This window comes from Lutjanus erythropterus, chromosome 16, assembly GCF_056507025.1.
Source record: "Lutjanus erythropterus isolate fLutEry1 chromosome 16, fLutEry1.hap2, whole genome shotgun sequence".
NCBI lineage: Eukaryota > Metazoa > Chordata > Actinopteri > Lutjaniformes > Lutjanidae > Lutjanus > Lutjanus erythropterus.
Window position 1 is genome coordinate 30630208 of NC_139332.1, and position 21271 is coordinate 30651478.

Below are 21271 nucleotides of genomic sequence, written 5' to 3' on the forward strand. Positions count from 1 at the left end.
AACAAATCATTCCAGGCAGCGAGGTAAACAGCAGTGAACGTAATGGCGTTGGAAGAAATTAATTTCAGCCTACGGAGGAAAACCTGTCAGACTAAACTGCAGCTGAATGTGTTGTGACAAGATTTTAATTTATTTTCCGTCCGTGCAGGGATGCGCAATAATATCCGGGTTTACACTGATAAAATGAGCTTAGATATAATTTACAAGTCACAGAGACATTTGATCTCTTTCCTTATTGCACAGTAAACCAAGAAGACTTTTATTGTTGTTATTTTTTTGTGTTGGTAGCCTCTGTGTTTATGCTCACAGTGCTCACACTGATTTACAGGTGATTAAAATCCATGAAAACAAGATCGGCATGGTTAAATTTAAATGCATAAGCACATAACCAACGCAAAAGTAATATAAATTGTGATGGTGGCCTTCTACTATAAATGCATTAAAAAAAAATAATTATATGTGATTTTTTCTATCATTTAACAATATGATTAATAGACAAAAGTGTGCCTCACTTTAAGACATCCAATCAAAAAAGTTTGTGCCTTTGGTTGGAGTCAGATGGCAAAAAGACATCTATACATCGTAGAAAGCTGTGTCCATTCAAATGAATAGAAGATCTGAACAGGTTAAAATAAAAATTGAGCTGTAAACTGTATTGTCTAGTTGTTGAATTAAAAATTAAAATGATTACTTTTAATTAACGTGGGTGCAGGGTGGAGAAGTTTTGTTCATTTTTGGTCAAAATAATTTTAGTGCAGCGTTAGTGACACAAATTCACTTATATACCTGAAGCAAACACAAACAACAACTCCTGTAACATATATTAGCGCTACAAAAATGCTAAAACTCAATCTGCCATTAAAGAGAATTTGAACTGCAACATTCAGGAAAGTTATTCTGGAGATACAGTTGGACATAATAATGACTGAACAGTAAAGGTAAAAATAACACGATTCATTTCCTGTCCAACAGCTCAGTTTGGGGCCAACGCCATCCTGGGAGTGTCTCTCGCCATCTGTAAGGCCGGTGCAGCAGAGACAGAAGTCCCCCTGTACCGCCACATAGCTGACCTGGCTGGAAACACAGAGCTGGTGCTGCCGGTTCCTGTAAGACACAACATCTACATCACTACAATTTTCTGTGTTATTTAAATTGTTTTGTCTATCAGACAAGATGGTAATAAGATTTGAGGCCTGTTTGTGAAAAGCAAACATAAAAATACAACCTCTGTTACATCTGGATCAGCTTCAAATTAGATAAAACAGTAACACCTGCATGTTGACTGCAATCTACATATTTCTTTTTTATTAAAAATGTTTGAATTTGGTTTATTCATATGTGTTACACTCATTATTTCATGTGTTTGTCTTTAACACATGTTTGTGATGGACCCCAGATGTGAACTGCAGATGTTAAGGTTTTTTAGCCTGTTAAAACATGGCTAAAGTCTCTTTTTCTCTGTCCTCTTGTTTTCCCTGCTTGTTTTGACTTTCACCCTTTCTTTGTCCTTTTCCTGTCCGTTCCTTTCCTCTTCAGGCCTTTAATGTGATAAATGGAGGTTCCCATGCAGGGAACAAACTGGCCATGCAGGAGTTCATGGTTCTTCCTGTTGGAGCCGAGTCTTTCAAGTAAGAATTTTAACAACCATCACATGTAAAAAACACATTTTGTCATTTGTTTCCTCTTATTTAATATGCAAGATGAGACCATGAACACCAACAAATCTGGGAAATGGAATTGCTTGATTGGCTGATTGAATTCTTTTTCTGCATTTTTTCTTCATCAAGTCATGCTTTGTCCCCTTCATTTAACCCTAATTATTTATTTCTCTTTGAGTATCGACTCTTTCCACCCTCTGACGATGTCTTCCTCCTCCCGTCTGTCTCTCAGGGAGGCGTTGAGGATAGGATCGGAGCTGTACCACACACTGAAGGGGGTGATCCAGGAGAAATACGGCCAGGATGCCACCAACGTTGGAGACGAGGGAGGATTTGCCCCCAACATCCTGGAGAACAGTGAAGGTGAAGAAGAGGAGGAAAAAAGAGTCTTTATTTCAATTAAGCTCAGATCCTCTATCTGAAAAGTTTCTACATGATGACGTTGCTATATATAAACCCAGTCTTTTCATTAGTTTCTTCCCCAATTATTGTTAGTGACTGATAATAATTGTGCGGTGGGCTTCAGTTCTGTAACCGATATTACTACTTTTGGCTAACAGCTGAATGGGAATTTCCATTTGAAAAACAAGGAAAAGAATGAAGATTGACTTGCCCTTTAAATGTGAAATACATTATCAGTAGTTTACTTTGTGAAATCAGTAATTGCAAAGACTGAATTCAAGACTGAAATATAGTTTTAGTCACCAAGAAATGTCCTGTCTTGGAAACACTGCTGTAGCTTCGATTGAATGTTCAATTGGAGGAAGTTGTCACCTTTGTCATCGTTAAGTTAAAAGATAAATTCATTGTTTTTTGCCTCAGTAAATGTGTAGAGGAGGTTGAATCAGTTTTTCAGTCCTCAGTAAGGTTTGCAGACCCACCTCTCATGCTATAGTCAGATCACCATCAACAAAGCGTCAAGCTACGAGTCATTTTCAGTGGAAGCTGGCGTCATGAAACCCTGAAACTGTCGTCCGCCGCTTGTTGCTGTGAGTCAGGCGTGACACACTACAAGTAAAAGTGGAACAAGCCGCAACTTTTCTCGGTGTTGGGCAACAATGCAGCTGACCGGCTGTTTTGTAGCTGTGTGGTAATGTGAACATACGGTCACACTGCTTCCTGACATACAGCGATCCAGTGAACTCAAGCTGATGGAGGGCAAATAAATGTCCAGATTTAAGTGATGAGTGATGCTGCAGCAGTACCACTTGTGATTTTTCCATCAGCAAATGAGTAAGTTAATTGTTCAAGTTATTTATTATAGTTATTAACATAATTTTCAGTTAATTCATCCTTGTTTCTATATAATTGCGGATCAGTTTTATTAATTATAACTCCCAGCAGCTCCCTGTTTTCCTTCCAAACTTTGTTCTTTTTTGAGGATGATGCTGTAAAAGGCTGCTGTGGATCATATAAGACGCGCCGCTTTTAAAATTAAAATTAGGCTGTTATCATCCATGTTGACTGCTGCTTGGAGAGGAAAGAGAAACATCAAGGATGTCAGCATTGATTTTGACCAAAGAAAGTTGTTTGGGGTCGCCCCAGTAGCTCAGCTGCTAGAGCATGAGACCCACGCATAGAGGCCGAGTCCTCAGGAGCAGCTGTGGGCTTCATTCCAGGCTGCAGCCCTTTACTGTGTCTCTTTGCCCATTTCCTGGCTCATCTACAGGCTGTCCTGTTGATTAAAGTCCCCAAAAAATCATGTTTAAAAAGGAAATTGTTTGCACAGATAGAACCAAGGCAAGCAGAGTCATGTCTCTTAGCCTGTGGAATGGACAGACATCTTCATTGGGAAAAACTGATACAATCTGATGTTCGTTTGCTTACTTTGCTTCCAGTTAGTATCCATACTGTGTCCAGATTAATTGTAAAAAGTTTGGAAAGCAAAAAAAAACACATGAAATTTTGTCAAATCAGATCCAAGATGCATTTGGGGGCGATTTGAAATGCAATTCCAATTAGATTTCTCTAGCTACGGCCACTCAAATTGGATTTTGGTGTTTTTTGCGTCAATCAAAATGTGACAGAATGATGGGAGTGCATCAGAGCATCACGATGTATACCAGCCCCTTCCATAGCTGAGTTTGTCTGGTGCAAAGGAGGAGTCTTAATTTCTCCTGCTTATGTGCGGGAAAGTCATGTTACCGGCATATGTGGTTACTGATGCATACAACGTTACCGCAGCAACCCAAGCAGATAGGGTGGTGATGTCTGAACACACAAATTGGATTTGAGAACTTGCAAATAACAGTGTGAACAGTCTGTCAGTCTGTTTACTTGCAGTCTGAACAAAGCCTTAGAGGGTTAGGGAATGATATTTGTAGCCTGAGAGGCAAAGCCCAGGGCACAAAAGATAATAACTTCATCTTTATTTCCATCCTCTGTTTCTTATATTACATTTCCTCCTATGTCCATCTCTTTCCCCTCCTATCTGTGTCTTTCCCCGACTCTCCTCAGCTCTGGACCTGCTGCAGACGGCCATAGAGAAGGCCGGCTTCACGGAAAAGGTGGTGGTCGGGATGGACGTGGCCGCCTCAGAGTTTTACCGCGAGGGGAAATACGACCTGGACTTCAAATCCCCACCAGATTCATCGAGACACATCTCTGCAGAGGAGCTGGCTGACATCTACCAGGGCTTCGTCAACAACTACCCAGGTGGACAACTGTAGATTTGTTGGTTTTTGATCTTCAGCCAGAGACTGAATATCTTTTATTAACTTTCTTTTTCACGCCTTCCCCCCTCCAGTGGTGTCCATCGAGGACCCGTTCGACCAGGACGACTGGGAGGCCTGGTCCCGTCTCACTGCCCAGGTGGGGATCCAGGTTGTGGGGGACGACCTGACGGTGACCAACCCCAAGAGGATAGAGAAAGCTGCTGAGGAGCGCGCCTGCAACTGCCTGCTGCTCAAAGTCAACCAGATCGGCTCTGTCACTGAGGCCATACAGGCGTACGTCCACTTTATTTAAATCTTAACAAGATCGATTCAAGGACAACAAATATTCTGTCCTGAACTTTCATGGAGACAATTTTCTCATTAAAAATTGTCACAAGCAAAAGAAAAAACATGCAAAAGCACTGTACCTTACTGCATTTTAAAGTGACATTATGCAGCTTTTTAAAATAAGAAAAAACACATTTTTCTCATGACTTAAATGCTTAATTTATAAACAATTAAATGCACCTTTGCTCAGTTCAGTCCACTCAAGAGTTTTGCTGCTTCATCCCTGCTTGTTCTGGTACAGCCACTAGTTTATGGTGGCTAATGCTAGCAAATGTTAGCAAACTTTACATAGATACTGTTGTTCAACAGTGATTTTAAGCCATGACTGCTACTGCTCAGTGGACATTTAAGCCACATGCTTCATGTACCTCATTATTTATTCGCCAACAGGCTGTGTCCACCGAAGTGTCTTTTTTCTCAGCTGAAAATGCCAGGCGCTCTTCTGAAAAGTCCCATCTGGGAGAATTTGATTCAGAATATTCACAGAGGTAACGGGGTCATTTATGTGTCTCAAATACCTAATTGATTGTGTGATCAACAAATACTGAATGTAAAAATGCCAGCACAAGGTCGAGTACTTGCTCTGGATGAGGGAAGGCCTGAGGCAGACGGCGGGAAGGGAAGAGGTTTCCTGAGTTTTGGTGAGGAAACATCTCGGCTTCTCGTGTGGTTTGAAAGCCGAAGTTAGGATGGAGCCGGTTCAAGGAGGACATATTACAGAGAGGCTCTGTCGTCTAAACAATACGGCGGCAGTTTATCACTTTACACAGAATCAATCGCAGCTTATCACACAACCACCTGTCAAAATAAAAGCCCCAGACTGTGTCACTGCCCTTCCAGCTGCTTGATCAGTGCAGTGCTGATGTGATCAGTTTATGGAAATGTCACATATTGTGCAAAATTATGGTACAAATACGATAATTATCGTTCATCTGGCAGCCCTTTTTCTGTCTGAGCCATGTCATACACGTAGACTTTCATTAGCAGTAGTTGTTTAACAATGAAGTACATCTTTTGTTATTTCTTTGACGTGAAAGAGATCCTATAACGTCAGAACTAACTTACTTTGCCAAATACATTATTAAAATGATAAATCTGCCTTTTTAGGAGGCCTACAGGCGAATCTACAAACACGACTCATCACTGTCAAGCCCATATGTTGTGAGCACATGTTGATGCTACACACGCTGTTTCTCTCTTATCAGAAGGAAAGGAAACTAACATGGCCGCCTCGGGCAGGCCGGTGAACTTGGACTGACCACAGAAGGTCATCCATCTCAGCTGAGACAAGAGAGAGAGAGAGAGGCCTACAGGGACACAGCTGCCCTGCTATTGGTCACAGATGTGGAAACACACACACACACACACACACACACACACACACGAGCGGTCAGCATGTTGTCAGTCACATCACTCATTACCTGTCAGCCATGCTGACCTTGTGCCTCGGTGAACGGACCTTTACAGAAGATTAATGAAGGACAGGAAGTGACGGGAGGTTTTCCGTATGAAGATGAGCTGTCAGTCAAATATATTGATGCAGCTGACTGGGACTGTTTTGTTCATGTAGCTCATATTTGTTGATATCTTTGTGGAGAGAGTGTGTACTCCAGTCTTGAATATGTGTCATCAATCTCAGACTAAACAAACGTCACTCAGGGTTATGAAGCCATCAATCACGACAGTGTAGCTGGATTATAGCAGCAGGAGGAGGAGAGGAGGATGAAGTGATAGAAACGGAGCTGATGACAGTAAAGATGATGTATTGTGCCCGTCACATGAAAAGCTTCCTGCGTCGTTAATCTGATATATTCTTCTAATCACTCAGCGGGATGAGAGAGAAATCAAACGCTTGTTCGTTTTTTTTTAAACCTCAAATTGGACCCGAGGCATCAAGCCGTCTTCATTTTCATGTTGTTAGCAGGTTAACGTGTCACATGAGCTACAGTTACAAATAAATCACAATCAGATTCATTAACTGTAATAATCATCATGTCAAGGAGACATGCAAGCATCTACACTTGCACACGATCTGCTTTTAAAGGGACAGTTCACCCCCAAAAATCAAAAATATATATTTTTCCTCTGGCCTGTAGTGCTATTTATCCATCTAGATAGTTTTTGTGTGGCTGCAGAGTTTTGGAGATATCTGTCATAGAGATGTCTGCCTTCTCTCCAGTATAATGGGACTAAATTGCACTCAGCTTGTGGTACTCAAAGCACCAAAAAAATACAATTGAAAAAATGAAACCCAGTGTCTCTTCCCAGAAATCACGACCCAGTTACTCACAGACCTTGCTGTGAGCAGTTTCATGCAGGATCTAATTTCTTTCTGCAGTAGAATCGATCTAGTCTCTTTTCTACTAGTAAGGAAGTAGTTCACATAATAAAGTTAAATCTGCTTTATGTGATTTTTTTTTAAAAGAACTCCCAAACATTAAAACAGATCCCTACCTTTGTAATAGAAAGAAAGTGATTTCTACATGAAACAGCTCGCAAAAAGTTCTGTGGATTATCTTGAGTGACGTCCCTTTGTTTGGCAGGATGTTGGGACTTTCACAACAAAATCCTGGCAGCAGATTACACTTAATATTACTGTATTAATGTTCCACAAATATTTTCATTTCTGACTTCTGAAGGGAAAAAAAACATATTATTGTACTGGATGTGTTTGATTGTTGTTTTCACCTTCTGCCCACCTGCATTAGTTTATTTTTACCCAAACTGTCACTTTATTAAATTATATTTTTCCTGGTGCAGGACTCTATCATACAGTCAGAGACAGTAAAACTGTGCGTTTGTCTCGTTGTGTGTGTCCCTCAGATGTAAACTGGCTCAGGCAAACGGTTGGGGTGTGATGGTCAGCCATCGCTCAGGAGAGACAGAGGACACTTTCATCGCTGACCTGGTGGTGGGACTCTGCACTGGACAGGTACACAAACACACAAAAAAGTAGAATTTGAGCTTCAGACCAACAAAATAAGAAAATGCCATGTACCACTTAGTGACATTTTCATAATATAGCATTTTGCACATCATCTTTTACGAAAGTTTAGCGTGTTTTGGGTTGTAACTGTCACTGTTTCTCTGTTGCAGATTAAGACTGGCGCCCCCTGCAGATCCGAGAGGCTGGCCAAGTACAACCAACTCATGAGGTCAGTGTGCAGCAGACATAAAAACAGATTAGCCTTTATTATATCTCTGGAAAAAATGTCACAGGTGACATACTACACTCAAACTACAATCAACATGCATAATCTCTGCCTGTCTCCTCTAACTCAATTAATCATTTAGTGATTTCATTTCAGCTCAGTTAATATTTCCTGATACAGCACAGTAGTCAGATACAGTATAGTACATATATTACTTTGCTCCACCTTTCTGTCAAATGTGAAAAGTTGCACAATGTCTTGTGACAGATACCTAACATGACATGTTTGAAATTTTGAGATCTCCATTAAAAATAAGAATTAAATTCTGTGGGTTTGAACAAATCTACACGTCATGAGTTTGTGATGACTGACGCGCTGGCAGTTTTACAGTATCTAAAAAGACGAATAACTCATGTCTCCTTGACAACAGTATAGTGTATATCCTGGTTTTAAGACTGGAACCTTTGGGGGAAACATGAAGCATACTTAATCTTTGGGACACCTCTCTCTTAGTAAAACAACCTCTTATTGGTCTGTATGTCTCCTAGAATGGCCTCTGGTAACAAACTGCTGCTTTTGCATAACACACAGATCAATCTGCTTGAACTCTGACATGCAAAATTGCAAGCTGCTCCATGTCCACTCAGTCTGTGGACTGTTTATATAATCTCATGTCAAAATCTAAATAGAAATAAAACAAGTAGCAGAGAGGGAGGGATGACACAAATATATTTCATCTTTCAAAACCTGACAACTAAAAGCTGATGTAAACCCATGTGCAGGCTGTCCTGAGAAACAGAAAAACTGTAGAAGCCGGCCTTATATACCCACGACCACTCCCACCTCTCAGGTGCAGCCAGTTGCCCTGATTACACAGACAGATGGATCAGCAGTCATGTGCTGCATGCAGACAACTCAAAACTTGAACATTTTAGACCTCCTACCAGAAAACACACACTAGAACACCACTTAGAGTCTTAGTTCTTCTTGTGAACTTGGGGCAGATTCATCTACCCTGACTTCATGAAGGAGCAGCTCTCTGCTATCAACAGTGGCAGCTGTTCTGCATGTAAATGACTGACAAAATATGTCACTGGTGGCATTAAATAGTCTAAATCACCACTGGTGGTATTAAATAGTCTAAGTCTAAATGCCGTAAAATATCATGCATAGTGGTGTCTGTTACCTTGTCTGTTGTTTTTCCTCCTCTGTGTCATTTATTAAATTGAGTATACACTTCCTTTACCTCCTATGGTGTCTCCAACACAGCAATAATAACTCCAAGTAATAAAAAATAAAATAAAATTCTGTGAATTACAGTGTGTTACAGTTCTGTCACATGAACTGTTATAAGTCGTAAGTTCTTCTCTTGGAGGGAAATTAAAGATGGAACTTTTTTTTTATTATTATTATTTTAATTCAGTGACACATTCAGTGATGTGCGCTGTAATGTGTTTTTCTCATCACTGTTCATGACTAGTGTCGCTATTTCGGACAAATTCCAATAGTCAGTTGATGATATATTTTTTGATTTCCCCCCCTTAACAAGACTATTTAAACTTCCATAAAAGTCCAGGTTGCAAACTTTATCTTTACGGGATGTAGACTGTAAAAAACACTTTTTTTATACATATAATGAGAGATGCAGATTTGCTGTAGCTAAAGCTACAATTATTTCCTCTTAATTTAATTTTTAAATAACCACTTTTTTGGTGTTCAACATCCTCTGTATCTCCTTTTGGCTCCAAATCTGGCAGAGGCTCTGCTGTAACGCGGCTCCTCGGTCGCCCGGCCTGCTCTGTCTTAGCGTTTAGCATCGCAGGGCTAATTGACGTGACAGGCGACAGCAGCGCCGGTGTCACCCCATGTGTCCGAGCCAGTCAGCAGCAGGAGCAGGGGCAGGAGGGGGGGCGAGGAGGTGGGAGTCGGCTCAGCGCTGTAATCCCATCGGACTGCTGAGGAAACGCAGGAGAGGTGGAGGGTGGAGAGACTTACAGGAGCATTAACCAGCGATAAACGCTAATCAGTGCAGCCAAGCATGCACACGTGCACAGACACAGCAGAGAGAAATGAGTTATTTATACTGTAGTGAACTGTCATACACAGTGGCAGACATTTTATTTTTTAATTCCAATGATTTTGCCTCATATTTACATTAATTTGAAGGACATAAAAGAGACAGGTCATGAGGCAACGTTCATAACACCGTCTGTGCCTGGTGAAATCATAACACAATGCCCCCATGTTTGACAAAAAAAAACCCCTGGTCATTGGCATATAGAAATGAAAACTGCTCAGTCAGTTTCTACCTAAATTTGCATCCTGCTTGCACATTTTGAAGGTTGTGGGTTTCCAGAACGTTGTGACAGAGGGGTTGAAATTGTGCGTAGTGTCTGGATTGTGTGCAACTTCTGTGACATCAGACAAACATACAAAACTTACGCATCCATGTGTGACAGTTATTCATAATAAAGGTTAATGGCAATTAAAATCATGGGACTTCCTGGAAGAGACAACAAAACAGAAGGGAGGAGCTGGCCTTAAAACTGACTTTGAAAATATTCAAAAAACTATTATATATAAACTCAATTATCACAATAGTTAGTGATTATATATATATATGGTTGTGCATTGGTGATTTTATTGGCCATTTCACCCACTGACCAAAACTAGTAGGTTAGGTTTAGGAAAAAGGCACGGTTTGGGTTATTAGAAGTACGCTAGTTTTGTAATTTAAGTTATGTAAGTTAAAATAGATCATCGTTGACTTTTAGTTTCACATGTGACATGAACAGCGGTCTCCTGGTTGAAAGTCTGGCTTTGTTTGACCCATCCATCATCCTCGACCTCCTTCCTACACAGACTTTATGTTACCTCGCTTCCTCTTTTGTGCCTGATATAATTACTACAGCCACTAGAGGTCACTGACTAACAATAAAGGTAAATATGAGTAGTAATAAGCTGCGTTTTTCTTGAGAGAACGGGCTGGACGCCTCAGTGCTCAGGATGATTGACTTTTCTCTGTCACAAACATTTTGATGTCGAAAAACTTTAAAACATTAATAATTTCTTTTCATTCTTCTTCTCTTATCTCTTTCCCGCAGGATTGAGGAGGAGCTGGGTGACCAGGCTCGCTTTGCAGGCCATAACTTCAGGAACCCCAGCGCCCTGTGAAACTGACAGACAGACGAATGACTCATACACACACACCCACACCCACACACACACACACACACACACACGCACACACACACACACACACACACACAAACTGACAGACACGACAAACGTGGAGCGAGCCATGTACAATGAAAGATCACACAGAAAAAAAGCCAAGCAAAAAATAAAATATAATAAAATAAAATAAATAAATTATGCACTTATAGGTAAGGAGATGATGCTGTATGCACACACACACACACACACACTAACACACACATAGAGAATGAAGATGCAACACACGCTCACGCACATGCAGGGGAATAAACCATAAAAATATCTAATTTATAAGCCAGACATGCACTGTTACTGTAGTTTTAAAGGAATAGTTCATGTACAGCCAGAGGACAGACCTGCAAAAATAAAGATTATTGTTGTAAAAACAGAGAGATAAATAAGTAGAGATATAATAGAATACTGTAGACCGAAGCACGCAACTGAAAGAGATGAAAAAACAAAACTTTCAACGCCAAAAGAGGACGAAACACTCGCAGAGAGAAACACAAAAACAGCAGTTTCAGGGACTGAGTTTAAATAAATAAATAAAAAAAAAAAGACAAGAAAACTACACAAACACCTGAACACTTACACACTCAGTTGTGTCACACTCTCACCTGGACACTGAAGTACCTGCACTCCACCCACTTCTGTCCTCCTCCCGTCCTATTTTTGTCTCCTTTTTCTTCTCGTCGTGTCCGTCTCTCAGTTTCAGGCCCTCTTTTTCTTCCCACCCCGACGTGATTCTGATTATTTGTCCGTTATGCTTGAAGTCTTGAAGAAAAAGAAGAAAAATAACAAAACCCAGAATCCCTTTGTTCCTTCTGTTCCTCCTGAATGTCCATAATAGAATAGCTGTGTTGAAAAATATGAAAGAGAATTAAAAAAAACAAAAATAAAAAAAAAGAACAGAACGCTTGTCATTGAAAATAATGTGAAAATATGTGAAATAAAAAGATGTTAATTTACAATTTCAATCACAGTTATAAGGTTTTTTTTGTCTTTTTTGTGTCGGTGTTTCTTGTTCAGTTCAGTTTTTTGTGATTTTGTGAATTGACTGAATTTTTTTTTGCAATAAACTGTGGTTGCATTTAAAATTGCAGATGCTGAGGGAGCTTAATGATCATCACAACATCTGTAAGGTGACGCACCTGGTTAATGTTGTGAAACACTGTGTTATAGTTTGGTGAAGGTTGAGGAAAAGATTGTGGTTTGGGTTACAATAAGTATGTTATGCAAATCACGGTTGTGATGTTTTCGAACAGGGCGTGTGTGGGAGGAATAAAATATTTTAACTTTTATCACATTTTTGGGAAGTCACAATATCAAGAAAAGACATTTTAATTTACAGTGATCCTAGTTTAATAACTGATTGACTAAGAGGAATTTGTGACCTTCAAAGCTAAAAATAAAAGAAATACTCAGAGGGGATTTCTCAAAATGAAATCCTCTAAAGTTGCGTGTTTTGCCTGGGTTGAGTGTTGTGAGCCTGATGTGTGTTCTTGTCAGCTCGCTTTGGGTTGTCTTGTCACTTTGTGGATGAACTAGCACAACTGTAAACTAAAAAGTTGTCGAACACTTACCTTAACCCCAGCTTAAAGTTGCAAAAGACCACATGACTGATTGTCACTTAAAGCAGAGATGTTTCTTTTTGTTTTTTGTTTTTTTTTTATCATTAATTTACAAAAGACACAGTTAGATTTCCTTGTACTGCTGCATGGCTGCAACAGAAACTAGACTTCCCTTCAGATTTTCAAATGACTTTTACCTGATTGTAAGAAATTCTCAAACTGACAAACATAACTTTATACTGGAAGATGCAACTAAATCAGGGATGTAGCAGTAAACACCTTGTTTCACCTCATTGATTGATCCATTTGATTTGATAATAGACGAGTAAACTCTCAGCCTAATTTCAAACAGGTGGAACTGAGTTTACTTGGGTTTACCCTCAAATACACCCTGAACTAAATAGTGCTAAAATATACTGACAAGATCTATGCAGTAGAAATATAATTATACTCTACTTTCACACTCAGTACAACTTATTGTCGAGTCAAAATCCCAGATTTTTAGGGAGTCCTGTGGCAACTTTTCTAGGGTTCCTTGACATAAAAAAGTTTGGGAACACCTGACATAAGTTACATGAAATAAATCTATAATATGCAACATTTATGCATTAAAATATATAAAAATGCCAGACCCATGTTTCTGTATTTAGTTGAGTTACGTTCTTACATTATCCCAAATGATCCATCTGTGTGCCTCATTTCTGAAGTCCTGTCAGATGGAGAACAATGAAGATTATAACTCCCATGATCCCACGCTACTTTAAAACATCATCAAACTAAGTCTTTAACTCCAGTCTCATGTGTGAAAGTCTTATTTGGGTCACCAATCCACCCCACATCCTCCTTTCACAGACTTTCTTGCTCCTGTCACGGCTGCTAGAAGTTGCTGCGGAAAAATAAACCTAAATATAAATAAACCTTATAAGGTGCTCGTACAGACGACCGATCCATTTTTCTGTTGAGGATGGGCTAAACATGTAATACCGCAAATTTCAGTGAAAGAAAAAAATATGAAAAAAAGTCTCAGATTCTCACTAATTCTTATGGTCATGAATAAAAACTTTACTGGTGGATTAATTGATGCTGAGGGCTGCAAATATGGCACAATATTTGCCTCTGAGCTGACTAGAAGTATAAAGTTGCATGAAATGTAAATACTCAAGTAAAGTGAAGGTGCTGTGAACTTGTGCTCAAGTACAGGTTTTGAGTAAATGTACTACCTCTGTCACAGCGTCATAACCTCTTGTTGTGATGTGGTCTGGAGACGTGACAGACTTCACACATCACAGAGGTGATCAGGGACAGACTTCACTGTTCCACCTGACAGCACCAACAGCATCAGTCCTCCTCCACGCTGACATGTTTACAGCTGTGCACCAGCCAGCTCGCTCTCTGCTCCTTTTGGAACATGCAGAAGTTGTCAGAGAGAAAGGGGGGAAAAAAAACCTGACATGCTGGTGTTATTGTCAGGACAGACACTTCACCGGCTGTCTGCCACTATGACACACTACACAGGATAAAAGCAGCAAAAGTCAAGACCGACACAAAGTTTCTTTCCCCGACACTTTCATGAACTGTGTCATGCAGTCTGGTCTGATTAAGGTCACGGCAGCAAAAAAGGTTGAGAAAACAGCAGGGTTCCCACACATTTCTACAATGATTTCATGACCTTTATCCCATTTCCAGTTAAAAAAAAAAACAAACAAAAACAGAATGCAATGATTTGCAACTTCTTTTCAACCTATATTCAATTAAAGGAGCATTCACAAAGTCGTTCACAAGCATGAAGGGGGCGAGTGCGTGATAAGAACAAGGTTTCAACGCAGAAACGCGGGAATTTAGTGAGTTCACCATCTACAATCCATGACATCATCAAAAGAATCCAGTAAAATCAAAGGGACAGAGAGGTTTTGGAGCGACACGCTGCTATCCAGACATCTTTTTCAGAGACGTCCCTGCTTATTTCAGCGAGAAAGTGCCAAGACACATTCTGCACAACAATGTGGTTTCACAGCAGAAAAGTTCAGGTACTAAACTGCTGCCAACTTGTTTGGAACATTTGCAGGCATCAAATTCAGAATGAGAGTATATTTACAAGAAACACAAACAGACAAAAGACTGTATCAGTTTAAGTATTAAATATTTTGTCTTTGTACTGTATTCAACTGAATATAGGTTGTAACAAGCAAAAGTGCAGTTTTAGGTGTCAACAGTTTCACAGAAGTCTCTTTTATAATGGTGGCTTATGGAGGAAACGCTTTTCGGGCTGTTGCTGTTGTTGTTTTTGGATTTTATGTGCTCAAAACTTTTTAAAAGTATTCTTTTAATTCCAACCCTCACTCACTCAGTTTATGTAATGATGTACAGTATATATATGCACTTTAAAATGCAAGTTCTGTTTGTCCTTGTACTTTTTCCTGTGTGCAAGATGTCTCCTTATGCTTTTTTATTTTTACACATTTGCTTTTTTTATATTTCTATATTTCTACATGTCTGAGAGATGGAATTTTGTTCCTGTATACTCTGCATGTGGAAATGACAAATAAACAACTTGAACTTGATTCTCAGGCCTAGAAGACAAAACAATATTTTTTTCCTAATTTAATAACTTTTTCAATAATTTCATTAGTGCGGTAACCTGGAAACAGTCAATAAACACAAAGCGAAACCTCTTTCCACATTTTATTTATTCATTAAGTTCATACATTGGTTACATTCTCCTTGTAATGAACACACAGCACCCTGTGTTAAACACAGCAGCGAAGTACAGTGTTAACTACATAAAGCTTTAGTGCCTACTGGTGACAACTTCACAATAAAAGTCTCTGACTGTTCATAGCTTAGTACCAGCAGAAACATAGATTTTGTATTTATATATTTTATATTATAGGCTATATTTAAGTACATTCTGTTCAGACTTTTTACTGTCACAGACCCTGAAGTAACCGTTAGTACAGCTGAGTGAGAGAGAGTGCATCATTAAGACATTACAACACTGTTATCTAACACATAAAACAACCAGGGCTGACTGATCCTCTGCTGGAAACAATATGTGTGATTTCTATAGTCAGCAAAGTTTAATGAGGATATCAAAGAAACACAGTCAAACATGTGTTTCATATTTCCTCTCTTTCCTCTCTGCACTGCCTTGTTCCCCTTCTCAAACAATGAAATTAAAACAGGAAAAAGTTAACTCCAAAATAGACTCTACAAACTCTTTTTGTTCCCTGAAGCTGCACTTATTTCCTCTGAAAAATAAGACATTAAATCATCTGGAAACATGATGACCAATTGGAAAATTTCCCACTTTTCTGATGCCTCTTGAAGCCCTGCTGTCAACACAGACAATCAAGTTCAAAGATTTTTAAAACTGTAACTCAGCACTGTTAGAAACAGACCTGAAGGTTATAAGAAAAAAAACATACAGCAGTTTGACTTCGTACTGTTATACAACCAATAAAAGTGCTAAATTCCCCACAAATGATGACAAAAACTTGACAAAAACGTACTGAAATGTACTGACTTCTATCACCCTGTATTATTCCTCCAACATACATTTTTCAAAATAAAACTTCCTGTATTTTGACATGCGCCTGTCTGTCTGTGGATCAGTCGGCCCAGTTTGCAGACACACGGTGACGATTTAAAGGGTGTTATTCAGTGATACCGACGGAGCCGCCTTCCGCTTCCGTTACGCGCGTGCGTTGATGATGTCGACAAATTCTGGTTTCAGAGAGGCTCCGCCCACCAGGAAGCCGTCCACGTCGGCCTGAGACGCCAGCTCTCTGCAGTTACCTCCCGTTACTGAACCTGGAGGACGGAGAGAGAAAAAAACATGGTGACTGTGTGGAAAAACTGAGCTGGGGAACAAGACCCATTTACCCACCAATATACTCACTAAAATCTCTGTGAGCTCTGAGTTCATAAACATGTTCACCCATGCGGGTTGCCAATCGAGTAGTTTTGTCTCATTTGTATTCCTTTAAACCAATCATAATTGTCTTGGGTGCACATTTGCATGCGGTTAAACGGCTAAATCCCTGCAAAAGAAAAGGTAACAGCCAATCAGCTTGTTTACATTCGTACTGTTAGTAACCAGGTGCTAATTTGCCATTTTCAGTGTGCAGGTTGCTAGTTCAGTGTTTGTTGTTGTTTACTGTAGCGATGGGACCCACAAGTTTGCATCTGTTGAGTCTGGCTACCAGTCGAACAGCACCATGCATCATGGACTTTTTTTTGCCCTGGGTTATGCTTGTCAGGCTACAAACCGACTGCCCTCACCATAGACATATATACGTAGACACCGCAGTGGCCTCTGGATCGTACGCTGCCATTTTTGTTACGCAAAGCAAGTTAGAAGAACAAAAGATCATCACTGACCTCCGTAGATGATACGCACAGAGTCGGCCACGTCGTCCGACACGTTGGCTCTGAGCCACGCCCTCAGCTTCTCATGGACCTCCTGAGCCTGGACACACACACACACACACACGCACACACACACACATTGAAACTGTGGACAATTTTTATTCCCTTATACCCAAAACAAACAAACAGTTTAGAACAGTCAGCATATCTTCACCCTTCAGTTTGTTGTTTGTTTACGGGCACTTTTCATGTGGACGTCCAGTCAGTGCTGATGGTTACTGTCGTAAATTAAAGCTATAAATTCCTCAGTGCTGCTATACTGAGTAAGAAACAAGTTTTCCTGCAGCAAAATCTGTTGTTCATCCTGCTTCCAGTGAATAGCTATAGGCTAAGGTGGTGATAAAACAGTAACACGGGTGTGGATGTCACATGCAATGCATCCTGGTACATGTAGGCGCTGCCGGTGCAGCTCCACAAGCAGGAGAACTCATCTTTCTTGATCAATATAGCACATGCTGAGGAATTTATTGCTTCATTTACCATCAACGCTGGCTGGACATCCACATGGAAAGTGCCAGATTTTCATTTTTGTGTTAGCTGAAAGCTAACTGTGACAAAAAAAATAAATAAGGAGCATAATCCCTTGCTTGAAGTAAAAATAACCACCGTTACAGTGATTTCAGCTGACAACAGCTGAATGTGCAGCCTGCAGGTGTAGGCATATTATGGGCTGTAGTGAGAAAACACTGGCTGAGTCAATACTGGAGAAACTGGATCTGCAGGAATCAGAGCTCACTGGTAAAATGACGGCAGAAACACTGAACACACCCACTGGCTCAGTAAACACACTGATACTATAAAGAAAGTATGTTACAGTCTGTTACTATAAATAAAAAACAATAAAGGTTTAATTATAAAAAATTAATCCAAGTCCCAATGAAACTGTGAGTCATAACGCTTTGCTTCTTTCAGCTTTAACCACGTCAGTGTCAAACAGAAAGACTCAGCGTTACCTGTTCAGGTGAAGCCGTCTTGCCTGTGCCGATGGCCCACACAGGTTCGTACGCCAGCACCACTTTCCCCCAGTCCTTCACATTATCTGGAACACAACAGATAATGTTTATTCTTTCACAGAACAACTGAAGAGAAACACTCGTCCTGAGCAGCAGAGGAATAAGAAATTCCTCCAGCAGCAGAGACCACTGACCTATTTACATTTTAAATCAGCGTGTAGCCTACTTTGAGTGCACAAGTAGACCACATGAGGCACAGATGTAACCAGGGAAATGATCAGCAATAAAATTTTGTGGTATCTGACTGCAGACTGGTCTACAAACCTGTAGTTTTTGTAATAGTGGGTGCATGAGGACTGACGAACTGGCCAGAAAAATATTATTGTTGCGTGTTTTTCTCTGAATATATTTAGGAAAAAAAGGCAGATACTGACGTATTTTTTGTGGAAAAAAAAGGGTTTCCGTTGTTTACCTGCGATGACCTGCGTCTGAGCGTAAACGACTTCTTCTGTGGTGCCCGCCTCGCGCTCCTCCAGCTTCTCCCCGATGCAGGCGATCACACCCAGGTCACTCTCCAGAGCGTGAGCCACCTGACAATCAACCACAGACTCTTTACCTGCATCTGCACACCTGACGTGTGCGTGCAACGTGTTTTTTGTGTTGTATAGTCGATGCATAAGGAGAACTTCATAACGTGCCCCTGCTCAGTCTTGCATTTTACCCACAGATTGTCATAAAAGAGACGACCGTAAAACTGCTGACAAGAACACCTTGAACTGCAAACAGGGTCACTTATGACTCTTTCTATTAATGATTTTTGATCTACAGAGGTTTGTAACTTTCCTCAAGCTGAGAAAAGTGATTTAAAAAGATTAGAGTTTATGGGTTGAGTGGGACGTCGAGGGCGGGGTCAGTGCATGTACCATAAACCACCACCTTATCCCACATCCTGTTCTTATAATACATCCACGGTTTTGAGACTGAACAACCAAACAACGAAGGGGGTGATTATCGCTTGTGGATCAACTGATCCTAGACATGCGTCAGCCAGTGGAAAAAGACTTCTGTAGTGGGGGGCAACAGTGTCTCACCTTCTGGCCAATCAGCTCGTCACTTTCCCCAAAGACATGGCGGCGCTCAGAGTGTCCCAGGATCACCCAGTCTGCCCCACAGTCCTTTATCATGGCTGGACTGGAGGGACAGGAGACACATCACAGTAATTAAATAATATCTGTGATTGTGAGAAATTCCTTCAAAGCCCTAAATTTAAATTCTAAAGTCACGTGAATGCAGCACATCAGTTTACAGTCTCATTGCTGAATAATTTACGGTTGTTTTCACTGAGTGCGTGGATACCTGATCTCTCCTGTAAACGCGCCCTTGGCCACCTTGTAGCAGTTCTGAGCAGCGACGGCGATCCTGGGATCCAGACTGGACCGAGCAAAATCCAGGTAGATGGAGGGAGCACCGCACACCACCTCTGACAAATCAGGCAAAAAGATTGTCTTTTTAGTTCATTTACATCATCCTTTACAAGTAAAAATCAGCTGTCATGGTTGGCTGTAAATCCTTGTTGCGTCTTGCTTCTATTAAAAAAAACAATAAATGTGTTTCCAAAAAACTAAATTCTACATTTATTTACATGTAATCCTTCCTACATCTTCAGTGCAGATATTTGCAGCTCTATCCTGAAAAACATAAAAGGTGCAGCATCTTGACTGTGTATCTGTTCTGTTCTGTGTATCGCTGTTTAATTCTGTTTAAAGAAGGAGCGAGGCCAATCACACACTTGTTTCATCGTCACAAAGCCTGCTGTATTTTCAGAACTGCACTCACAAAGTTCCTGTGTCTTTGGCCCTGAACTGAAACGGTTAATTAAATTAAATTTAACTGGGTTACATTTATTTTCAGCCTGACTCCTTCTGAAGCACTGGAACAGCATGTTTAGGCTCCTGTCTTCACTTTAATAAACTTTCAAGAACACTGTCTTTTTTCATTTTATGATCCTTCTTTGTACTCTCTACATTTTTATCTGTATCTGTTCAACCAACAAAATTATGTGTCTCTGTATCTGTATTCAGTTAAAAGACCAAAAGTGGGCATGGCTTATACCAGAAGTTAAATTTTTCTAAAGGCAGTGTTTCATTTAGTATATTTTTATGCAGTGATCCCTCTTTAAAAGTCAAATTCAGTGATAAAGTTTGTCGTTATATTGTGAGAAGCGTCTGTGGAAGTGACTCTGTAGACACCGAAAGCTTTTCTCTATGGAGGCATTTTATGTTGTTTTCTCTCTTTTTTTCAGTTGTTGTTTTTTTAAAAAAAAATTCATAATTCATTCACTTCAATTGTCTGGAAGATTCTGCAATGCTGTTTTCCTGTGAAATGAAGTGAATTTTCATTTTTGGGTGAACTATCCCTTTAAGCTACCCAGCTGTGAATATAAAAATTATTATATTATTATATAATTATTATATATTATATAAATATATAAAAATTATTATGAAATGGCCCATTCAACATATTGAGTAGTTATTTTTAGTACTTTAAGTATATTTTGATGCTCATACTTTTGTAGTTTTACTTTGAATGCAGACAAATAGAGAACCAGTGCCTTAATACAGTATACTTGAGTAAATTTACTTCGTTACTTCCAACACTGAGGAGAAAACAAACGTCAGAGGCCTTTATGCGACTCATCCTGATCACATGACTCACAATGTCACTGTGTCATCTGAGCTGCAGCAGCATCTCGTCACGGTCTGATCACTTATCGATTGGTTTAATGGTTGTATTGATCTGTGCGTCATAAAGAAAAAAAGGCCCGGACTGTGTATCAGCATTAATCAGTCGGTAAATTACCGGTCTGGTCGTGCAGGCTGGCGGTGTTCAGGCTGCTGATCAGATCCCCCAGACTCTCCTTGTTCCCGTTCATCTTCCAGTTTCCTCCCACGAAGAACCTGCGGAGCGCCATGACCGGCTGATGGAGGGAGCAGAGACCCGGAGAGGAGAGGAGAGGAGGTCCGGACAGAGGAGGCGTTCAGCTGCAGGAGGACTCCGGCTGGTGTTTACGTCAGGTGCTGTCGGAAATATCAGAACTCAACACCGGTGGCAAACGGCCCTCTTCTTCTTCCTTGGTTTATAAAGAGAGTCTGACAGTTTTATGGCGCTTTACCGCCACCTGCTGTCAAATGTTGACTTTTTTTTATTTTATACTTCACACACATTTACATGTTTCGGATGAAAATAACACTTTTTACTCCACTAGATTTATTTGAAAACATGATGAGTTCA

General features: G+C 40.2%; 2 protein-coding genes across 3 annotated transcripts in view; one reads left to right on the top strand and one right to left on the bottom strand.

Moving 5' to 3' along the window:
• LOC146313364 (gamma-enolase) overlaps window positions 1–12005 on the top strand; it is a 32399-nt gene extending 20394 nt beyond the window's left edge. The window contains exons 6-14 of one of the 2 annotated variants that reach the window (XM_084738330.1): window positions 973–1106; window positions 1537–1628; window positions 1891–2021; window positions 4116–4313; window positions 4405–4606; window positions 7484–7592; window positions 7757–7815; window positions 10917–11025; window positions 11056–12005. In XM_084738330.1, coding sequence (XP_084594456.1) covers window positions 973–1106; window positions 1537–1628; window positions 1891–2021; window positions 4116–4313; window positions 4405–4606; window positions 7484–7592; window positions 7757–7815; window positions 10917–10986 — 995 coding nt within the window. In that variant the 3' untranslated portion in view covers window positions 10987–11025; window positions 11056–12005. Of the gene's footprint in view, window positions 1–972; window positions 1107–1536; window positions 1629–1890; window positions 2022–4115; window positions 4314–4404; window positions 4607–7483; window positions 7593–7756; window positions 7816–10916 lie in introns of both variants that reach the window. The other variant, XM_084738329.1, reaches the window with a different exon arrangement.
• A 3263-nt stretch (window positions 12006–15268) lies between these two features.
• Window positions 15269–21098, bottom strand: tpi1a (triosephosphate isomerase 1a). The gene is made up of 7 exons (XM_084739019.1): window positions 20840–21098; window positions 19337–19460; window positions 19072–19171; window positions 18453–18570; window positions 17981–18066; window positions 16980–17067; window positions 15269–16409 (listed from the first exon to the last, which is right to left on the bottom strand). Exons 1-7 carry the CDS (start codon window positions 20949–20951, stop codon window positions 16291–16293), a joined length of 747 nt encoding a protein of 248 aa, XP_084595145.1. The 5' UTR covers window positions 20952–21098; the 3' UTR covers window positions 15269–16290.
• Between the last annotated feature and the right edge of the window lie 173 nt (window positions 21099–21271).

Bases quoted from the DNA above. Each gene is read 5' to 3' on its own strand.
- tpi1a (XM_084739019.1), bottom strand. From the start codon at position 20,951: ATGGCGCTCCGCAGGTTCTTCGTGGGAGGAAACTGGAAGATGAACGGG. The intron at 19,172-19,336 runs GTATCCACGCAC...CTGTCCCTCCAG, and splicing joins GCGTTTACAGGAGAGATCAG to TCCAGCCATGATAAAGGACT. The intron at 18,067-18,452 runs GTAAACAACGGA...GTTGTGTTCCAG, and splicing joins TCAGACGCAGGTCATCGCAG to ATAATGTGAAGGACTGGGGG.